This window comes from Pollachius pollachius, assembly GCF_949987615.1.
Source record: "Pollachius pollachius genome assembly, chromosome: 6".
In the NCBI taxonomy this organism is placed as follows: Eukaryota; Metazoa; Chordata; class Actinopteri; order Gadiformes; family Gadidae; genus Pollachius; species Pollachius pollachius.
The window spans coordinates 18,407,195-18,426,546 of NC_136939.1; the positions used below are offsets into that span (position 1 = coordinate 18,407,195).

Genomic DNA, 19,352 nt, shown 5'->3' on the forward strand with positions numbered 1-19,352 from the left:
AGTTCTGAGTGACTTGCAAGTTCTGAGCACTCTGCAGACACAGACACACACAAAAAAGAAATCTTAATTGACATTTGACAAAATAAAATAAAATGATAGGAGAATAAAGAAACACAGAACACACACAACAATTAAAGGCAACAGTAAAAAATCATTCAGAATTCTAAAGCCTTTCAGTGGGACAACCAATCTCCTGTCAATCATCTTAAGTGACAGGCACAACTAAAATTCATACAAACATCTTAGTTTCATATCGGCCAAAACATCACAGTCAAAACATCACAATCAAAACATCACACCACTAACACAGATTCACATATGGATGAGGAACACACTACTCTGGAGGGACAATAAATAAATCACACAACTAAACTAAGAGCAACACTAAATGTCTAGAATTGCCCTGTTGTTCAACAAGGCATTCGTTTAAAGACAACAACACACAAATGAGCTTGAGGACAGGGAAACATCAGTTTAAGCACAATGCCCACACATTAGCTTAGGGACAGAGCTAGCATCGCTACTCATCACGCTCGCTGCTATCGCGGCTACGGGTCACTACCGCCTCCCCCGGTGGATGACGCACCTCAGCTCAGTACATCAAGCATCGCCATGGTAACCACAAGCGTGGTGAGCGTACCGCATGCTTTACACTGAAGCAATGTTGCAATTGTGACAGAGAGAAGCTAGCTACATCCAGTCGACCAGAGGGGGGGGGAGCTATCACAGGGGGCGGAACTATCACAAGGGAGGGGGCCAATGAGGGGCGGGGACGGATCAGGGCGGGGCTGCGGGTGACAGCTGAGGAGGACAAGCAGCTGGCCACGGTGTCAGTACTCACACGCTCCGTCTGCTTGGGTCTAAACACACGCTTAGCCTCTGATTTCTTTCCAGCTGATAACGAGAGCGATAACGAGAGCTGGCGGAAACGCAACAACAAAGGGTTAGGAAAGGCTTTCCGTCCGTCCGTCTATCCATCTTGTTGAGGCCACAAAGGCCAGAAGGCTGAGTTTGAAATGGTTTTCTGTGATACAAAACAAACATGTACCAAGATGGGCTTTGATTTTGGGTCTAGTGTTAAGAAACCTAACAGGTTGGTAAGTGTGTGGGTGTGTGTTTATCTATCTTGATATACGTCATAGTCTGGGCTAAAGTTTAATAGCTGTGAAAAGTAACTGCAAATCTTTGACCAGTTAAACCGAGGACTAACTTAATAATGAGAACCAAGTTATTTGAGTAAATCCTTGTTTCCAAGTCAAACAAAAAAATGATGTAACACATAGAACACTGGTCACCTTATGTTACATTTCAACTGGCTAGTAGCTTAAAATAACGTAAAAGTATCGACAGTGATTTCAATGATGTCATCAATAAAATCCCATCGTATAACTGAAAAAAAAGAAATCTGAACAACCGAACCTCACTCTTTTTTAACAAGAATCTTAGCGCACACAGATAACGCAGCCCTTGGCCCACCCAGCCAGCCCAGCTACGCTAGCTAGACTCAGACAGTTGCAGCGCCAGCTTGAGTGGTAAAGCCGCCTTTAAATGATTACAAATCTGGCGTCTATTAACTGGAAGGGGCTCAACCTTACCCATGTTGACTTTAAAGACAGTGGTCAAGGTAATACACAAACACACTCTGTCATTGGACTACCAGCGTGAATCTATATAGATTGGCATTAGACCTAAAGGTTTGAGGCACATCTTACTCACCCATCGTATCATACTAAGTGCATGTATATTCTTGGGTTGTATAAATAAACCATATAAATATAAATAACATATCTATACCTGTGAAGTGTCATTGTCGCTGTGTACTCCGTTAACCGAAATAGACTGGTTCAGAGTGGTCTGGTCTAGACTGGTCCTGATGCAGAGAGGGACAGAGACACAGAGAAAAAGAGAGAGGCAGAGCAAGAGAGAGAGACAGAGAGAGACAGAGGTATAGGGGTTATAATTAAACCATCTAATGGAATACAGAACCCTCCTCTCCCTGCCCCGGTTGGTCTTCTTCCTGCTGTGTCGTTCCTACCTGGCTGCTGATTCGTGGAGCTGGCTCTCAGCCTCTGATTGGGCGGCCTCCTCCGTGGGGGCGGGCGTGGGCGGCCTCCTCGCTCGCTCCTCCTCCTCCAGCCTCTTCTGGAGGTCCTGCTCCTCCAGCTGAAGGACGGTTAAGCAAACGTTACGCCTTTTGTGCAACGCAGCGCTTAACCAGGGAAGTAACACACCCATGACAAGAAGTAAGCTGCAAAATCTAAATCACACACGGCTACATTGGGGAGGTCGACTTAGACAAACATTCACAAGCTGCTTGATAAGAAGAGAGCCAAACTGTGTCTTTAACAAAGCTTTATCTGTTCCTTTATCTACGCTCTGGGGAGGGTCTCCACTAAACCTTTACCCGTCTCACTGTGGGGAGGGTCTCCACTAAACCCCTACCCCTCTAGTCTCCTCACGTGGTGAGTTTCTCCACTAGACCCCTACCCCTCTAGTCGTCTCCTCACCGTGGTGAGTTTCTCCACTAAACCCCTACCCCTCTAGTCTCCTCACCGTGGTGAGTTTCTCCACTAAACCCCTACCCCTCTAGTCTCCTTACCGTGGTGAGTTTCTCCACTAAACCCCTACCCCTCTAGTCTCCTCACGTGGTGAGTTTCTCCACTAAACCCCTACCCCTCTAGTCTCCTCACGTGGTGAGTTTCTCCACTAAACCCCTACCCCTCTAGTCTCCTTACCGTGGTGAGTTTCTCCACTAAACCTCTACCCCTCTAGTCTCCTCACCGTGGTGAGTTTCTCCACTAAACCCCTACCCCTCTAGTCTCCTCACCGTGGTGAGTTTCTCCACTAAACCCCTACCCCTCTAGTCGTCTCCTCACGTGGTGAGTTTCTCCACTAGACCCCTACCCCTCTAGTCTCCTCACCGTGGTGAGTTTCTCCACTAAACCCCTACCCCTCTAGTCTCCTCACCGTGGTGAGTTTCTCCACTAAACCCCTACCCCTCTAGTCTCCTCACCGTGGTGAGTTTCTCCAGCAGGACGAAGCGGTCCTCCCAGCCCGCGGCCAGCTTCTCAAACTCCTCGTGGCGTTTGATGAGGCTCTCCACCTCGTCCACGTTGGCGCCCAGCTCGGCAGCGCGCACCAGCGGCTCCTGGCCCGCCAGCCACGACTCGGCCACGCACGCGTCCCGGCCGAACTGCAGCACCTCCAGCACTGAGGCACGCACGCACACACACACACACACACACACACACACACACACACACACACACACACACACACACACACACACACACACACACACACACACACACACACAGACAGAGGCACAGGCGCGCACACACACACACACACACACACACACACACACACAGGCACAGGCGCGCACACACACACACACACACACACACACACACACAAACACAGAGCACACAAGCAAAGAAAGAGACGATGTTAGACAGCATGCACCATGTGACATCCGATATACAGACAGGGGGATGAATACACACTGACAATTAACACACACACACAGAGCTGTGTTCAGATGGAGTGAAACACATGACATCACTGACACACACACACACAAGGCTGAGTAGAAGACAGAGCGTACCGATCTGCAGGTGGTCCATTTTGTCCTGCCACTTCTTGTTGATCATCTCCCTCTTCTCCTGCAGCTGAGACAGCTTTTCTCGGATCTGTGGACAATCAGCCAATCAGAGGACATTGAGAGAAGCATGTGGTCAACGGCTAAAATCAAACAATATTTCTGTGAATTTCATTGGACAACCATTTATTATCTCTTGCTTGAGCCAATAAGAAACCCGCAATCCACAATAGGTTAACCTAATTGTTCTTAAAGGGGACATATCATTACACCAGGTGTGAGTGTGATTAGCCATTACAAGCAGGTTTGAAAATGTGCAGCATTGTGACATCACAGGTTGGCGTGTCCATCTATCCGTCACACATCTAGATGGACACGCCCACCTGTGATGTCACAATGCTGCACATTTTGACAACGGCTTGTAATGGCTAATCACACTCACACCTGGTGGTATGATATGTCCCCTTTAAAACATACTAAACAGTGGTATAAAACGTCAACGAACAGGTGAGGTGTACAAAAGAGTGATGGCGTCATGTACCTCGTCGGTGGCGTAGTGGTTGTTGTTGATGAGGGTGTGGCCCATCTCATTGCAGGCGGTGAAGTTCTCTGCCCGGGTCTCAATCTCTGACTTGATGTCTTGGTGGTTGGCGATGACCAGCCCTGCCGACGACACGTCTCTGGAGGAGGGACCAGGCAGAGGAACGACCAATCAGCATTGAGGTTCAAACCAATCAAGACAACTTTAGGCTACAGAGAGAGATTTTCTTTAAAATACTACCGAAATGCAAAGCGCAAAGCGAGGCGAAAAACTAGAACTAAGAAGTAAAATTATGTGTTCAAATAGCACAAAAAAAATGAATCAGAATGATGATTTTTAACCTTTTTCTTTTTGAAAAAGGTTGAAAAAGGTTTTTTAATAAAAAAAGAAAAAAGTATAAGCATGATTTATACATTGCAACACAACTCTCAAAATATAAACCATTAGATAACCCATACCCTATGCTTTTTCTGATTGCCGTGGTAAAGCCACCCCCCCCCAAAAAAAGTCACAAAGCAACACATATTTGAGGAGATGTCGGGGTCATGTGACCACCGGCGCCCTCACCTGGGGCTGTCGTGGGCGTCCATCTGCAGGTGGACCCCGTCCATCCAGAGCATGAGGTCGCGCACCATGTTGAAGAACCTGAACTTCTCCACCGTGTCCAGCAGGAGGAGCCGGCGCGCCTGGCCCGCCTCCTGCAGCCCCTCCCAGGCGGCCGTGACGGCGTGCTCGCTCTTCTGGATGTCCTCCGCCTTCTCCCCGGCGTACGCCTTCTGGAGCCGCGCCGCGTCGTCCTGCACCTGGTTCACCTGGGGGGGAGGGGGGGGACAAGGTCAAACGGAGACCAGACCAGACCAGGCCTCAGCTGTCTTCAGGACACCTGAAAACATTTTCAGGGGAGGGGAACGTTTCTATTTCAGGAAGGACACTGAACAAAAAAAACATGGACACTGTTTCTATTTTAAACCCCTCGTATGTATATAGAGCAGGGATGTTATTATAATCAGATTGTGATTCATATTAAGTGCACTATTAATCTTATTAAGTGCACTATTAATCGTACTAAAAGTACTATCGATATATAGATATAGAGAAATATCGGTAGTTCTCCAAGAAGTCATCCAATCTGGGCCATACTCGTAGTACAGTCACGCCTTTTAAAAGACTCTGAACTTAAGAAGTCTTCGTCAACTCGTTCCCTTTGCTCGAGCGCACGCCTCCATCCTATGGAACGTTTCACACACGCGTCCGGGCGTGTTCCCGTCTCCCCATGTGAACCCCGTCCTCCTCTCCCCCGGACCCCTCCTGGCAGAACAGAAGCCCCCACCTGTCCGCTGAGCGCCTGGATGTCGTTCTCCAGCGCGGCGTGCTGACGGTGCAGGTGCTGCACCGTGTTGAGGTCGCGGCCCAGCTCGGCGGGCAGCGCCTGCCTCTTCTCCTGCACGCGGCCCAGCACCTCGGCGGCGTCCTGGTGGAAGCGGTGCAGCTCGTAGGAGGCGGCCAGCATCTGGGTGCGCGTGTCGATGAGCTCCAGCAGGTCGGCCCAGGCCTCGTTCATGCCGTCCTTCCACTCGGCCACGCTGGCGTTCTCCGGGTGGCCCGACTCGATCAGCTCGTCCGCCTGGCCGTTGACGCTGTCCACGCGCTCCTGGCCGATGGTGCTGGTGTCCCGGGCAAACTCCCGGAACTTGTCCCGCAGCATCTGGAGGAGGCGAGGGGGAGAGGAGACAGAGGATGAAGGGGAATGTCCTGGAGAGGGGCTGTGGAGACTTTGAGCTTCGCTGGTGAGCAACCGGGGAGGCCGATGGCTGAGGAAGACTTTGTGGCCCGTGACCAAGTTTTAAAATTGGGAAATGTTACACTTTTGTGCATCTGCTTTCACTCTCATTTTTACACAGCCAACATTTGCCGGTGATGTCAGTGTTGTCTATGTTAACTTTTTTCATGATTTGCACCACACAAGTGACAGGAGAATCTGTTGGTAGGTGCAGATGAAGGAAATGAATGAATGAATGGATATTCAGCCCTACACATTTGGTCCAAACAGAGTAGTAAGAGTAAGTGTAGTAGTAGAGTAGTTCTTCAATGACCCCCGGGGCACAATTTAGATAGCAAGATGGGGATCCAACCTATGAAGCGGACTCACGGTGACGTGCTCGTAGTCCTGGCCCAGCTCGTGGGAGCCGGCCACCACCTCCCTCTCGGCGACCCACTGCTCCAGGTCGTCCACCTCCCTCTTCAGCTGGGTGAGCCGCAGCCGGTCCCGCAGGCGGCCCTGCCGCTCCTCCGCCAGGTCCTTCAGGCCCGCGTACAGCTTGTCCACCTGGGCCTGCCGTAGCGTGATCCTCTCGCTGGGGAGTCACAGAGACCAGGCGTCAGGTGAGGTGGATCGGGGGGACCACAGAACCGACGGGCGGACGGACAGGGGTGAGGTTGAAATTTGTACAGGAGATGCACAGGAGTAAAGTAAAGAAAAAAGGGCGGCCTGACATCGTTTCTGATTAAGCAACTCGACCGAGTGAGGAGTAGCAATGTAAATAGTAGATTGAGATGAGATGGGTAGCTGGTAGTCTCTTGAGGATGAGGGGTAGGGAGGGGGGATGGGGTGACCTCTGACCTCTCGGGGTGCTCGCTGGTGACCATGAGGCGGCTGCTGTTGGCCAGCTGGTGGATGGTCTGGGCGTAGTCCTCCAGGGCCTGCTCCAGGGTCTGGTGCTTCTTCACCATCACCAGGGCACTCTGCTCGTCCTGGGGGGGGGGGGGGATGGAGGTGAGCGGAAGAAGAGGTCAGGTGTGGACCAACCAGTGAGGAAGAATTGGATTTACAGTCTTACAGTGGTCTCGTTTCTTTAAGTATCTTCACTTATCTTGGTTGACGCCCGTTCAATCTAATATTAGATGCATCTTAGTATATTAAGTATCAGTGTGAATAAACAATGACTCATGAATAAATCATTTATCACGACCATGAAGTGGACCTCCGACTGCACTGCAGCCCCTTGCAGCTCCTCATCACCCCCACCCTGTCACCACGGCGAAGCCGTGTGACGCGCGGCGACGCCCTCACCTTGGCCTTCTCCTCCGACATCATGTGCAGCTCCTGCTCGCCCATCCAGGCCTCGGCCTCGGCGGCGTCGGCGTAGAACTGCTGGGCGCGGTTGGCCTCGGCCAGGCGGCCGTGGCGCCGGTCCGTCTCGGCGATGAGCTGCGCCCACAGCTCCCTCATCTCCCCCAGCCGGCCCTCCAGGGCGGCCTGCCGCGCCCCGTCCATCTGGCTCTGGGCCTGGCTGCGCCGCTGGATGTCGTCGATGCGTGGCTGGTGGCCCTGGATCTCCTTCTGCAGCGTCTGGAGGGGGGGGGGGGGGGGGGGGGGGGGGGGGGGGGGGGCGGGCGAGGGGAGAGGTGGGCAATTCAGGCAAAGGGCAGAGTGCATACACAGGAACATACTTTCCAGAAGGTTGACATTTCCGTATGAAAAATCTTTTTTTTACTGGTCTGATGTAATATATAGAGCTTTAATCCGTAATCATCAAGATTAATACAAATAAAGGCTTGAAATATTTCACTGTTGGTGGAATGAATCGATATAATGTATGAGTTAATCTAACCCTAACCCTGAATTATTGAAATTAATTAACTTTGCCACAATATACAAATTCGCTAAGATGCAACTGTATTTACTGAACATAACCTTTTGAGAACAATGCCTCAGATGATGATATGAATGAGTTGTGGTACCTGGTTCTTCTTGATCAGCAGCTGCACGGTGGGCAGGTCTTTCCCGTGGTCCGTAGAGGTGGCCAGGGGCATCCTCTCCTTCATCCACAGCTGGAGAACCACGGGATCAATCTCAGGTCACACACTCAACCATCTCAGGACAAGGCTTCAGAGGGAAATGTTCTCAGTTCCACTAATCTTAAGTGACCCTTCACCCCTCTGTTTAATGCCAGCCCTCGCTGATGCCAGGCTTCTTTGGAAGGCTCAGTGCGTGTGACATAACGGGGGCTGAGGACTGTTGCATTGGGCCTCTGATTACGAGTCATAGCACCGATTATGTCACCAAGTAGTACAAGTACCCTCTTCTAGAGGCCTCAATCAAACCCAATCATATGGCAACAAATCCTCAAGTGTGTGCGTTATCTATTCATTTAAACTCAACGGGTGTTTTCAAGTGGGGATCTTCTAGTGGTCTTATTCTAGTAGTGGTGGCAGTAAGCCCAATGTGGAAGTCCTTGAGGATAAGATGTTGATTATATTGATTTATTCATTATAAACTCCTGAATAATTCATTTTCAGGGATTCATAACGCATAAAACTATATAAAGAAGTGTTTTTCTTCTGACGTCGTCGATACATCAAAAGCAATTCCCGCCGAGGTGTTCAGAAATAAGACTTCCCAACCAAGAACCCCCCCCCAAACAGTGTCTAGGTTCACGCTTACGATCTCGTCCTCCAGGTCCCGGTTGAACTGGTGGGCCTCCTTGGAGGCCAGCAGCTGCTGCCTCCGGGCCTGCAGGGGCGCCTGCAGCTGGGAGTAGCTGTCGGTGAGCTGCCTCTGCTGGCCGTCCACCTCGGCCAGCCCGGCGTCCTCCTGGGTCAGGGCCTGGGCCTGGGACTGCAGCGCCTGCACCTCCTTCTCCCGCACGTCCATCTGGTGCTCCAGCATCTGCGGGGAGGGGGGGGGGGGGGCGTCAGACATCACACAACCGTCTCAACGTCACCGCTGGATGACAGAGAAACCGCCCCACTGTCGCGGCCGTAGCGCAGCCGAGTGGAGACGGAGGGGAAGGCCTCCCCCTCCTTACTGATGGGGAATTGGCTTTGCTGGAATCGTAGCAATGGGCCGGTTTTAAATCCTATTTTGTCTTGGAGGAAAATCCCTCACCCATTCATGACACCAGCGAAAAGGAGTGACAAGACTCTTCCTAAAAAGCATGGAGTTTAGTCAGGAGAAGGTGGGGTTAGGCATCCAACCCAGTGCCTTTAGACCGGGAGTCAAAGCCCCTCTTTTATAGACGTGCATTGTCCTCTTCATCAAATCTACCATCCAGCCACCACGCGTCTGCCTGACACCTGAACGCCCCCGACCCTCACCTGGTGCTTCTTCAGCAGGATGTTGACGCTGGTCAGGTCCTTGCCGTAGTCGTCGCTCTGCAGCTTGCCCTCCAGGTTCTTCAGCCAGCCGTCCAGCGCCGAGCAGCTCTGGGTGAAGAGCTCGGCGCGGTTGGCGTCAAACAGGCACTGGGCCTTGGTCTTTGTGGTGGCCTCCAGCTCCTCCCACTGGCCCTGCAGGTCCTCCAGGGTCTGCTGCACCACCGGCTGCAGCTCCGGCTTCTCCTCCACCAGCGCCTGGCCCTCCTGGTGGAGGGGGAGAGGGAGGGGGGAGGAGAGGGGGAGAGGGGGAGGGGGAGAGGAGAGGGGGAGAGGAGAGGGAGAGGAGAGGGGGAGAGGGAGAGGAGAGGGGGAGAGGAGAGGAGAGGGAGAGAGGGAGGAGAGGGGGAGAGGGAGAAAAGAGGGAGAAGGGAGAGGGGGAGAGGGAGAGGAGAGGGGGAGAGGGAGAGGAGAGGGAGAAGGGAGAGGGGGAGAGGGAGAGGAGAGGGGGAGAGGGAGAGAGGGAGAGGAGAGGGAGAGAAGGAGAGGGAGAGAGGGAAGAGAGGGGGAGAGGGAGAGGAGAGGGGGAGAGGAGAGGGGGAGAGGGAGAGGAGAGGGGGAGAGGGAGAGAGGGAGGAGAGGGAGAGGGGGAGAGGGAGAGGAGAGGGGGAGAGGGAGAGAGGGAAAGAGGGAGGAGAGGGGGAGAGGGGGGAGGGGGAGAGGGAGAAGAGAGAGAGAGATGGAGGAAGAGAGGAGGTTAGATGACCCGCCCATCCAGATTGTCACTTCCTGTTATATTACACAATGGACAGTAGAAGATCGTTGGTCCCCTGCAACATTTGCTAATTGAAAATAGATACTATGGTAATAAAAAGAAAACTGTAACAATAATGATGCTTTTAATATTACCGTTTTTAGTCTCGCCTACACATAAGGAAGCATATAAAGTCAACCATAGAAAGGTGTTCAAAAGTAGGCTTTGAGGCTTGACTTTTGATAACCTGAATGTACTTGAGGCAAGTATCAATAGTCAAATAGTCTTGGCTCATCAAATCAAGTCATATCAGTTCCCTAACTTCCCCTCTGGAATTATTGAAGTAAACCTCATCTCATGTCATGTATTCTACAGTACAGCATATCATATAAGCTCATATCATGTCACACCCTAACATCACGTCAGGGCTCCCACCTTGTCGATCTTGTCCAGCCAGTCCTTGTTGGAGGCCAGCTCGGCCATGAAGGCCTGGTGCTTCTGCCACTTGCTGTGCAGGTTGCGGGCCTCGTCGTACGACATGTCCTGGGCCGTCAGCATCTTCTCGTTGATCCACAGCTTCAGCTGCGGCCGGCACACACCATGCATGTCATTTATCATGGTTCATATCTCATAACAAAATCTCATATCGAGACCGCTGATGTGACCAGTTTATTATGTGTCCTTTCTGTACTGTGTGAAAGTTAAGACCCCTACATCTAAATCCACTTGGTAAAAACATGTCGTTAATTGGCGGTTCGAGCATCTTGCTCTTGTGTCTTTTAAAACGTGCTATAAGCAGCCCATTATGACCTCGTATTTTGACTGAATGCTATCGATGCTTTACCTCTTGTCCGTCTTGCAGGAAGTGCTGAAGTTCTCGGTTGTCCTTCAGCTTAGCCAGCAGCTCGTTGGCCGCCTGCTTGTTCTTTTGTTGTCTGGGGGAGAAGAAACGCTGTTCAAACAACTGTTCCATCATCACCTCGAGGAAAAATCGACTTCCAACCAACACCTCAGGTCCAGCGCCTCCTCTGGGGAACACAGCAGCTAATCCAGTGTGTTGTAGGTCAGAACATGTATAAGATAAGGTCATTCTGGGACAGATACAGCACCTATACTAACACCACTAACCCTAGTCTGGAAACATCCCTTACCCTTATGGTTACATTAATTATATACATCAAACATAACAATAGAATGTTTGTATTCATGTGTTTGTATTCATTTTCGTATGCACATTTTATTTCTCATATTTATCATATAATTTATCTTCAACATATAGTATGGTTTCCTTGAATATAATATTTCTTCTATGATCTTAAGTTGAGCCATTGAACCAGACACAGCATCCCCCCACCCCCCGGGATCAATGAGGTGATCCGAGTGTGATCGGCCTCCCACCTCTCCTGGATGGAGTCGGCCTTCTCCTGGATCTTGTCGGCGTTGCCGTTGCCGTCGGTGATGAGGCGGTGGCCCGACTCCACCACACCGCTGATCTTCTCCTCGCTGGCCTCCATGGTGGTCAGGAAGTCCTCGTGCTTCTTGATGGCGTCCTCCGCCCCCTGCAGGCTGCTCGGCATCTCCGTGTGGGACAGCACGTACTCCTGCACACACACACACACACACACGCACAGAAATGGTGTTGTTAATTATTATCTATTATATGCATTATTGATACACACCCCTACACAAGGGAGAGGATAGTGATACTTAGAGAATTCGTTAGTTATACATAATCCTACACACAGATAATATTCATATGAATTATAAGACAGTAATATCAATCATTCTTATCCAATTTGAAATCTGGTCAAATAAATAATAATTCTATATTGGTATTACGATAGCGATATAAATGGCTTCCTGAATTAGCAACTGCAGGTTAAAAAAAAAGTCTCACTGTTCCATCATCTTGCTGCAGTGGGTATTAGTGGGGTAAAAAACGTCCTATGACTACAGCAGGATCTTCTGAGTATCCTGGTGTCATCATCCTCACATGCCAACATAGTAACTCAATGACAGCAGGTTCTACCAGTAGCAGGCGGCGGGGTTCCAGCTCGCTCTCCTACTGTGAGTGGGCTGATTCTGACAGGGCTAACAGATCTAGGTCTGTGACCTACTTGCTTCGACTTGCTCTGGTTTCCTGACTAATATCGGCGTGCTGAGCGGGATGTGGAGTTAGGGAGATGCCAGGGGTAATTAGCGAGAGGGATATGATTGTAAGATATTGTGGAGGGGGAGGCACAGCATGGTCGCAGGGGAGCGAGGAAGCTAATTGGTTTTCCTTATTCAGTGTCTGACAGTCAACAGGGAGGCTGTTCATAGCAAATGTTGAAGTTCAAAAGATCCGGTTGACAACCAGGCCGGGGTTTCTTTGCGAAACCTTCTCCACTACTCTGAAACTGTCAATTGAAAATGATTCTGAGGACACACCGCTACACAGAGGGGAGATCAAAACCGGCGACCCCATGATCGACAGACGAACACTCTCTCACGGTGAATCTTAATAACGTCAGCCGTTAGGATTGGCGGTTATCACCATTTCATACCATCCTTAAGGCATGGGGAGTGAGGATTACCCTGGAGAGTGACACCTCGTCACAGTACAGCTTTCAGTTTTCAAATTCTGCGTTCTCCAAGCACTCCGGCAAGCTATTCAGTTCAGCGCCTCAATGTTCTCCCCATGGATCACAAGCTACACTCTGTAAACCGTAAAACCTTGGGTTCCCATAGGAGCATTCCTGTTCCCCCGGGCTCCTCCGGGGTCGCATGTACCGGGTTCCTACCTGGCTGTTGAGGAAGGCCTCGGCCTGCTTGGCGTCCCTCAGGAAGGTCTGGAAGTCGAAGGCCTGGGCCAGGAGGCTCTGGCGGTTCTCCCACATGCGCCTCAGCTCGTGCCAGCCTGTGTCCAGCGCCTGCAGCCTCTGGGCCAGGAACATGTACTGGGCGTCCGTCTGTCCGCGGGTCACCTCCTCGCCCACGTCGCGCATCTTCTCGTAGTCCTCCTTGTAGTTGTCCACCTCGTTCTTGATGCTCTCGTGCTGCGCCAGCAGGCTCTCCGACTCGACCAGCGAGGTGGGGATGTCCTCCGAGGCCACCGCCGTCTGCGTGCGCGACAGCCAGGACTGGAAGTCGTCCAGGTCGCGCAGGAAGCCCTGCAGCTTGCTGGCCTCGCCCAGGGACTCCTCGCGCAGCTTCATGGTGGCGTTGAGCTCCTCCCACACCTCCTGGATGCCCGCCAGGCGCGCCTGGATCTCCTCCGCCTGGTCCGGGTGCTCCTCCGCCAGCTTCTCCGCCTCCGTCCGCAGGTCGTTCAGCTTGCCCTGGGAGGAGGTGGAGGAACGCATGGGTTAGGAATGACATGCTCATTGTTTATGCACATAAATAAGGTGGTTCCCAAATGCCTAAAGCTATCCATCTCCAGAGCCTCTACCTCCATATCCATCTACCCACACCTTAAGCTATCTCTCTCCATACCTGTAGAGCCTCTATCGCTATCTCTCTCTCTATGTATGTAGTATATACACCTAAAGGTCTCTCTCTCTCTATGTATGTAGTATATACACCTAAAGGTCTCTCTCTCTATATATATGTAGTATATACACCTAAAGGTCTCTCTCTCTATATATATATGTAGTACATACACCTAAAGGTCTCTCTCTCTATGTATGTAGTATATACACCTAAAGGTCTCTCTCTCTATGTATGTAGTATATACACCTAAAGGTCCTTTTCGTATCTGAATGGCCTCGAGGTCTCTCTCTCTCTATATATGTAGTGTATACACCCAGTGTTTCCCATACATAGACCAATGTGTGGCGCAGCGCCACAGAATCAACACCGACCGCAACAAATTGCTTCTGCTTCTTTTTTTTTGAGATTTGTAAATATAACTAGAAAATGCATTTCCTCCGGAAAATGCGGTGAGAGCTAAATGTCTCTCTCTCTCTCTCTCTCTCTCTCTCTCTCTCTATGTAGGTCTCTCTCCCCCTACCTGAATTGCCTCCAGGTCACTCTCTATATGTAGTATATACACCTAAAGGTTTCTCTCCCCGTACCTGAATGGCCTCCAGGTCTCTCTCTATATGTAGTATAAACACCTAGAGGTCTCTCTCCCCCTACCTGAATGGCCTCCAGGTCTCTCTCTATATGTAGAATATACACCTAGAGGTCTCTCTCCCCGTACCTGAATGGCCTCCAGGTCTCTCTCTATATGTAGTATATACACTTAGAGGTCTCTCTCCCCGTACCTGAATGGCCTCCAGGTCTCTCTCTATATGTAGTATATACACCTAGAGGTCTCTCTCCCCTACCTGAATGGCCTCCAGGTCTCTCTCTCTATATGTAGTATATACACCTAGAGGTCTCTCTCCCCTACCTGAATGGCCTCCAGGTCTCTCTCTATATGTAGTATATACACCTAGAGGTCTCTCTCCCCGTACCTGAATGGCCTCCAGGTCTCTCTCTCTATATGTAGTATATACACCTAGAGGTCTCTCTCCCCGTACCTGAATGGCCTCCAGGTCTCTCTCTATATGTAGTATATACACCTAGAGGTCTCTCTCCCCTACCTGAATGGCCTCCAGGTCTCTCTCTCTATATGTAGTATATACACCTAGAGGTCTCTCTCCCCTACCTGAATGGCCTCCAGGTCTCTCTCCATGCCGGTGAGCTTGCGCTGCAGGGCCATCACCCCGGCCAGGTCGTTGCCCAGGCTCTGGGTCGACTCGATCACCTTAGTCTTCTCCTTCATCCAGCTCTGGATCTCGTTGCACTCCAGGTGGTAGTTCTGGATGTTGAGGGCCGACTCCAGGGCCAGCTTCTTCTGGTCGGCCAGCTGCTGGAACTCCTTCCACCTGGAGGAGAGAGAGGGACACGGGTTCAAGGGCGAGTCACTTCTGCCCATGTCCTCACTACGCCGGCTAGGTTTTCTGTCCATACTAGCGTTTTTTAGGTTTCAAAGCGAAAAGAGCACGTTCCCCCCCCGAGCGTTTCAGTTAAAAGTTTTCCGCCTAGACTAGCATTTTTTCAGCAATGTTTTTAAAACGATGTATACGTAACATAGTTTCACTTCATGCCTTCCCCTACGGGCGTGCCAAGACTGCGTATGTCTGGATAATGTCCCAATCAAACGTCGACTTTTTCCAAACCCTCCGTTGACGATGATTTACTAGACCTGCTTTCTCGTATTCAGCCACTCGGGAGAGCGTCTATTAAAATGTCACGGTTTTTGATGGATGAAAAACAGACAACGTTGTGTGAGCATGAAAGGCCAGAAATTGATCCGCAGGAGAGTTTCCGCGGATCAATTTCTGGCCTGCATTTTATGCTGCATGGATGCTGCACTCCACAGTCATGTTCTAAATGAGACTACCCAAAGAGATCTAATGGTGGCAGAGGCGTGGTGTTTTCAGCTATCGAAAGCACTGAATAACACGGGGTCACTCCCAGGGAGTTCGGACCTGTCGTTGAGCTGTTCTTGGGTCCTGTTGATCTGCTCCTTGTCCCGGTTCTCAGAGCCCAGCAGCTGCTGGTTCACCTGGTTCACGTCGGTCACCCGCAAACCCAGGTTGTTCATCTCTGGCTCCAGCGTCTCAAACCTGCAGCCAGAAACACAGCGTTAGATGTAGGACTGAAGGCGGTCGCCCTTGTTCATACACAGGGAAATACCTCTAGGTCTATTTATACTACATTTATTAAAGTTGTTTTTCATCAGATTCAATATATATATATATATATATATATCAGTGGCGGCTGGTGGTTTTTAAAGTGAGGGAGGAAGGACTGTGCGCTTGGTTGCCATTGGCCTGCTTGCAATGTTGGTGTATAGAAGCATAAGAATGTGAGACTCAAGTTGTTTCAGGGTGTTTTGGTGAACTACAAAACAGTAGGGAGGAATAGTTATGTGAATAAAATTGATACAAAGCCACCAGTGGCATCACTGTAATTTGAAAGCTGGTGGGCAGCATTTCTTTGAAATGGACTACAAGGGCAGAAGGAAAGGATGCAAGGCCCATTAGTCAAATCAGGCCTACTCTTGATTTGTAAAAGTAAATAAAAAAATCTGGGCATATTTTTGCCCTCAATGACTGAAGTTATTGGTTGTAATTTAGCTATGTTTATTTCCAGTTACAATTGTTTTAAAAAAAGCTCTGAATCATTCACCCTTTCCACAATATCAAACAGAACGGTCAGAGTAACAAACTAGTAAAAGAACGAGAACATTATTTCAAACAACCTATAGGCATGGTGCCTAGCAAGGAATGTCGCATAGCAGCACCAACGTGAACTTGACACTTGTCGTGGCGTTTGGTTGCCCTATCAAGATTTTTCACATCAGTGAAACCATGAACAGCCCACGTTGGACATTTGCCATTATTCATTAGCAAACAGGGCCAGCAATACACTTGATTGCTAGTAATGCTACCAGTAAGCCATGAGTACCTCGCAAACCATGTAGCACCCACAACACTGGCGTTACCATTACTTTTGGTGATCTTAATTTAGCGAAGTGGTCTACCTTTTTCTTTGGTCGCTAACTTAGCACTGTAACTCAATGAATGGAATGCTTTGTAATTAAACATGAACAATGTCCTCTGTTTCCAATGTTTCCATTGTACACTTGCCCTTTACCCAGGGAAACAAACATTATATATTCAAAGGCATTAAAGTAGTCATATTTAAGGGCATTAATTCATTACAGTAGTCTGGGCAATCTACCTTTATTATTCTCAACAGGAGGAGGATCTTCCTCCCTCTCCTCAATGGAGAAGCCTCCACACTTCCTCCCCCCCTCTGCCCTCACTCTCTCCCCCCCCTCCCCAACCCCCTCCCCCCGGCTCACCTCTGCTGCACCACCTCCAGGTCCTCCAGCTTGGTGGGGATGGCCATGCTGTGGAGCCACTGCTCCTTCTCCTCCACCCACTGCAGGCAGGCGCCCGACTCGCTGAACATGCGGTAGAGCGACAGCGCCCCCTCCAGGGCCTGCCGCCGGGCCGCCGACAGCGACTCCAGCTCCGCGAAGCGCTGCTCGATGCTGGGCACGCGGCCGTCGACCTGGAGGGGGAACAGGGCGGGAGAGGTGGGGTCACACATGAGCTGAGGAGTCAAGGGATCAGGGGTCTAAACTTTGTTATTTTAGGCGCTCTAAAAAGGACATCCTGAGTTTATTAGCTTTGGCACTTTAAGACTTTGGAAATGTCAATTGAGTTACGGTCATTGGTGATAGAATGGGCTGCAGATTTGGCAGTGCAAATTCTTTCAATGGCCAGATGCCAGATTCTCTCTTTTTGGGTTCCTTGACAAGTTTTGAAATGCCATGTTTAAAGGGGGGACATATGCTCAAATGAGCTGTGAAGTCAGATAACAACTCAGAATAACATTGCATGCGTCTTACCAGACTTAACTGACCTTTGTTCGATTTATTTAATTTGACATTTGCCGTGACATTTAGATATTTCTTTCAGCATTATGGTAAAATAAAACGATTGATGGAAACAAGTTCAATGTTTCGGGCTCCATTACATTTGAATGCAATGACTCTGAAGCCCAATGTGAACCCCAACAGGAGTCCTCGTACCTGGGGGTCGTGGGCGTAGGCCTCGGGCAGCGCCAGCACCTGCTCCTGGAGGGAGTCGATGACGGGCCGGTGGCTCTGGATCTCCTCCTCCACCTCGCGCTGCTTGCGGGCCAGCGTCTGGGTGGAGAACTCGTCGTGGCCCACCTCCTGGCTGGACACCTGCCGCAGGGTGTCCCCCAGCCAGGCCTCCATGTCGCTGGCGTCCGTCTGGAACTGCTGCAGCGCCACCGCCTCCTTCAGGCTCTGCTCCCTCAGCAGGGAGGTCTGGGGGGGGGGGGGGGGGGGGGGAGTCACACGGGCGTAGCTGCCTATAAAACTCTACTCTTAGTGGAACTAATCAAAAAAACATAAAACATATAAAGCGACTGGAATTCTTATCTTAGACCTAAAACCCTTCTGGCTTGTGATCGGTAGACTAAATCAAGCGTTTAAGCAGATTGATAACGACCAAATACTGGTCCAACAGTCCACATTTTTGGTACACTCCTATCAAACAGTAAACCCAAAATAGATTATTATTATTACTTCTCCGGTCCCTGACTCAAAAGAGCGAACCAAACAAGAGATCAAACCCACAAAATACATGGAAAGTATTTTTATGTCTCCTAAAATAGGGACTCTTGTAACACGTCGTAGGCTCTCTTAAGGTTGTCCTGGAAGTGTCCTGCTTCAGGACGATTCCTACCTCCTCCAGGTGCGCCCACTGCTCCCTGATGTCCCTGATCCTCTCCCTGACCTCCGGGGCCCCCACGTGGCCCTCCTGCACCAGCGCCTCCCCGGCCGCGATGCTGGTCCCCAGGGGCCCGTAGCGCGCCGCCATCTCGTCCCGGAACGCCTCGTGCTTGCTGAGCAGGTGCAGCGCCGACGTCAGGTCCCGGCCGCAGTCCGCCGCCGCCAGGATCTGCTCCTGCTCCCGGATCCAGGCGCCCTCCTCGCCCAGCTCCCACAGGAACTGCCAGAGGCGCCGCGAGTCCTCCAGGCGGTCGCGGCGCTCCACGGCCAGCTGGCCCAGCTCCCCGTAGGCCCGGCCCAGCAGGGCCACCCGCTCCACCACCAGCGCCGGCTCACACGGCTTGTAGGCTGCCGGGGGGGGGGGGATTAGAGTCAGGTAGTGGAGGAGGAAACCGCTTACATAAGCAGAATGGTTAAGCTGCTTTTATACCAGTTTCACCGTTTGTTGTATGGCGGTACAGGAGAAACAAAGAATGGATGCTGCACTCTTTCTTACTCAATACGCTACTGGGTGCTGCGGCACACAAATAAAAGTGCACACAATCACCACATTATAGTTGCAGATAGATTAACCTTTAGCTAACAATGCGAGCCCTCAACTAACATAATTAAATGCCCACTTTGAGTTGAAGACAACGCTGTACTACATTGGAAATGAATGGACTTCTGGTCTTTGAAGCCATCGAAGAGGGTTAGATGTTAGGGGAATCATGCTGACGGTAGGAGGAGGAGGTTAGATGGTTAGAGGTTAGGGACTCAAAATGGCTGTAGGAGAAGGTTTCAGGGTTAGAGGGTTAGACGTTAGGGGACTCAAGCTGGCCATGGGAGGGGAAGGATAGAGGGTTAGAGGTTAGGGGCCTCACACTGGTGGTAGGGATAAGGTTAGAGGGTGAGAGGGTGAGAGGTTAGGGGACTCACGCTGGTGGTAGGGATAAGGTTAGAGGGTGAGAGGTTAGGGGCCTCACACTGGTGGTGGTGGATGGTGAGGTGAGAGGGTTAGAGGTTAGGGGCCTCACACTGGTGGTAGGGATAAGGTTAGAGGGTGAGAGGGTGA

General features: G+C 50.7%; 1 protein-coding gene across 2 annotated transcripts in view; it reads right to left on the minus strand.

Annotated features, from left to right (window-relative positions):
- The window catches only part of sptbn2 (spectrin, beta, non-erythrocytic 2), a 48,548-nt gene that overhangs the window by 2,985 nt on the left and 26,211 nt on the right, over positions 1-19,352 (minus strand). The window contains exons 13-35 of one of the 2 annotated variants that reach the window (XM_079738136.1): positions 18,252-18,646; positions 17,567-17,830; positions 16,832-17,043; positions 15,450-15,587; positions 14,624-14,843; positions 12,774-13,310; positions 11,389-11,591; positions 10,835-10,925; positions 10,426-10,572; positions 9,240-9,503; positions 8,587-8,811; positions 7,884-7,973; positions 7,213-7,491; positions 6,763-6,893; positions 6,292-6,496; positions 5,473-5,847; positions 4,710-4,954; positions 4,143-4,281; positions 3,608-3,692; positions 3,014-3,210; positions 2,036-2,163; positions 1,795-1,870; positions 842-919 (exon numbers count right to left, since the gene is read on the minus strand). In XM_079738136.1, coding sequence (XP_079594262.1) covers positions 842-919; positions 1,795-1,870; positions 2,036-2,163; positions 3,014-3,210; positions 3,608-3,692; positions 4,143-4,281; positions 4,710-4,954; positions 5,473-5,847; positions 6,292-6,496; positions 6,763-6,893; positions 7,213-7,491; positions 7,884-7,973; positions 8,587-8,811; positions 9,240-9,503; positions 10,426-10,572; positions 10,835-10,925; positions 11,389-11,591; positions 12,774-13,310; positions 14,624-14,843; positions 15,450-15,587; positions 16,832-17,043; positions 17,567-17,830; positions 18,252-18,646 — 4,724 coding nt within the window. The remainder of the gene's footprint in view (positions 1-841; positions 920-1,794; positions 1,871-2,035; positions 2,164-3,013; positions 3,211-3,607; positions 3,693-4,142; positions 4,282-4,709; positions 4,955-5,472; positions 5,848-6,291; positions 6,497-6,762; positions 6,894-7,212; positions 7,492-7,883; positions 7,974-8,586; positions 8,812-9,239; positions 9,504-10,425; positions 10,573-10,834; positions 10,926-11,388; positions 11,592-12,773; positions 13,311-14,623; positions 14,844-15,449; positions 15,588-16,831; positions 17,044-17,566; positions 17,831-18,251; positions 18,647-19,352) is intronic. The other variant, XM_079738135.1, reaches the window with a different exon arrangement.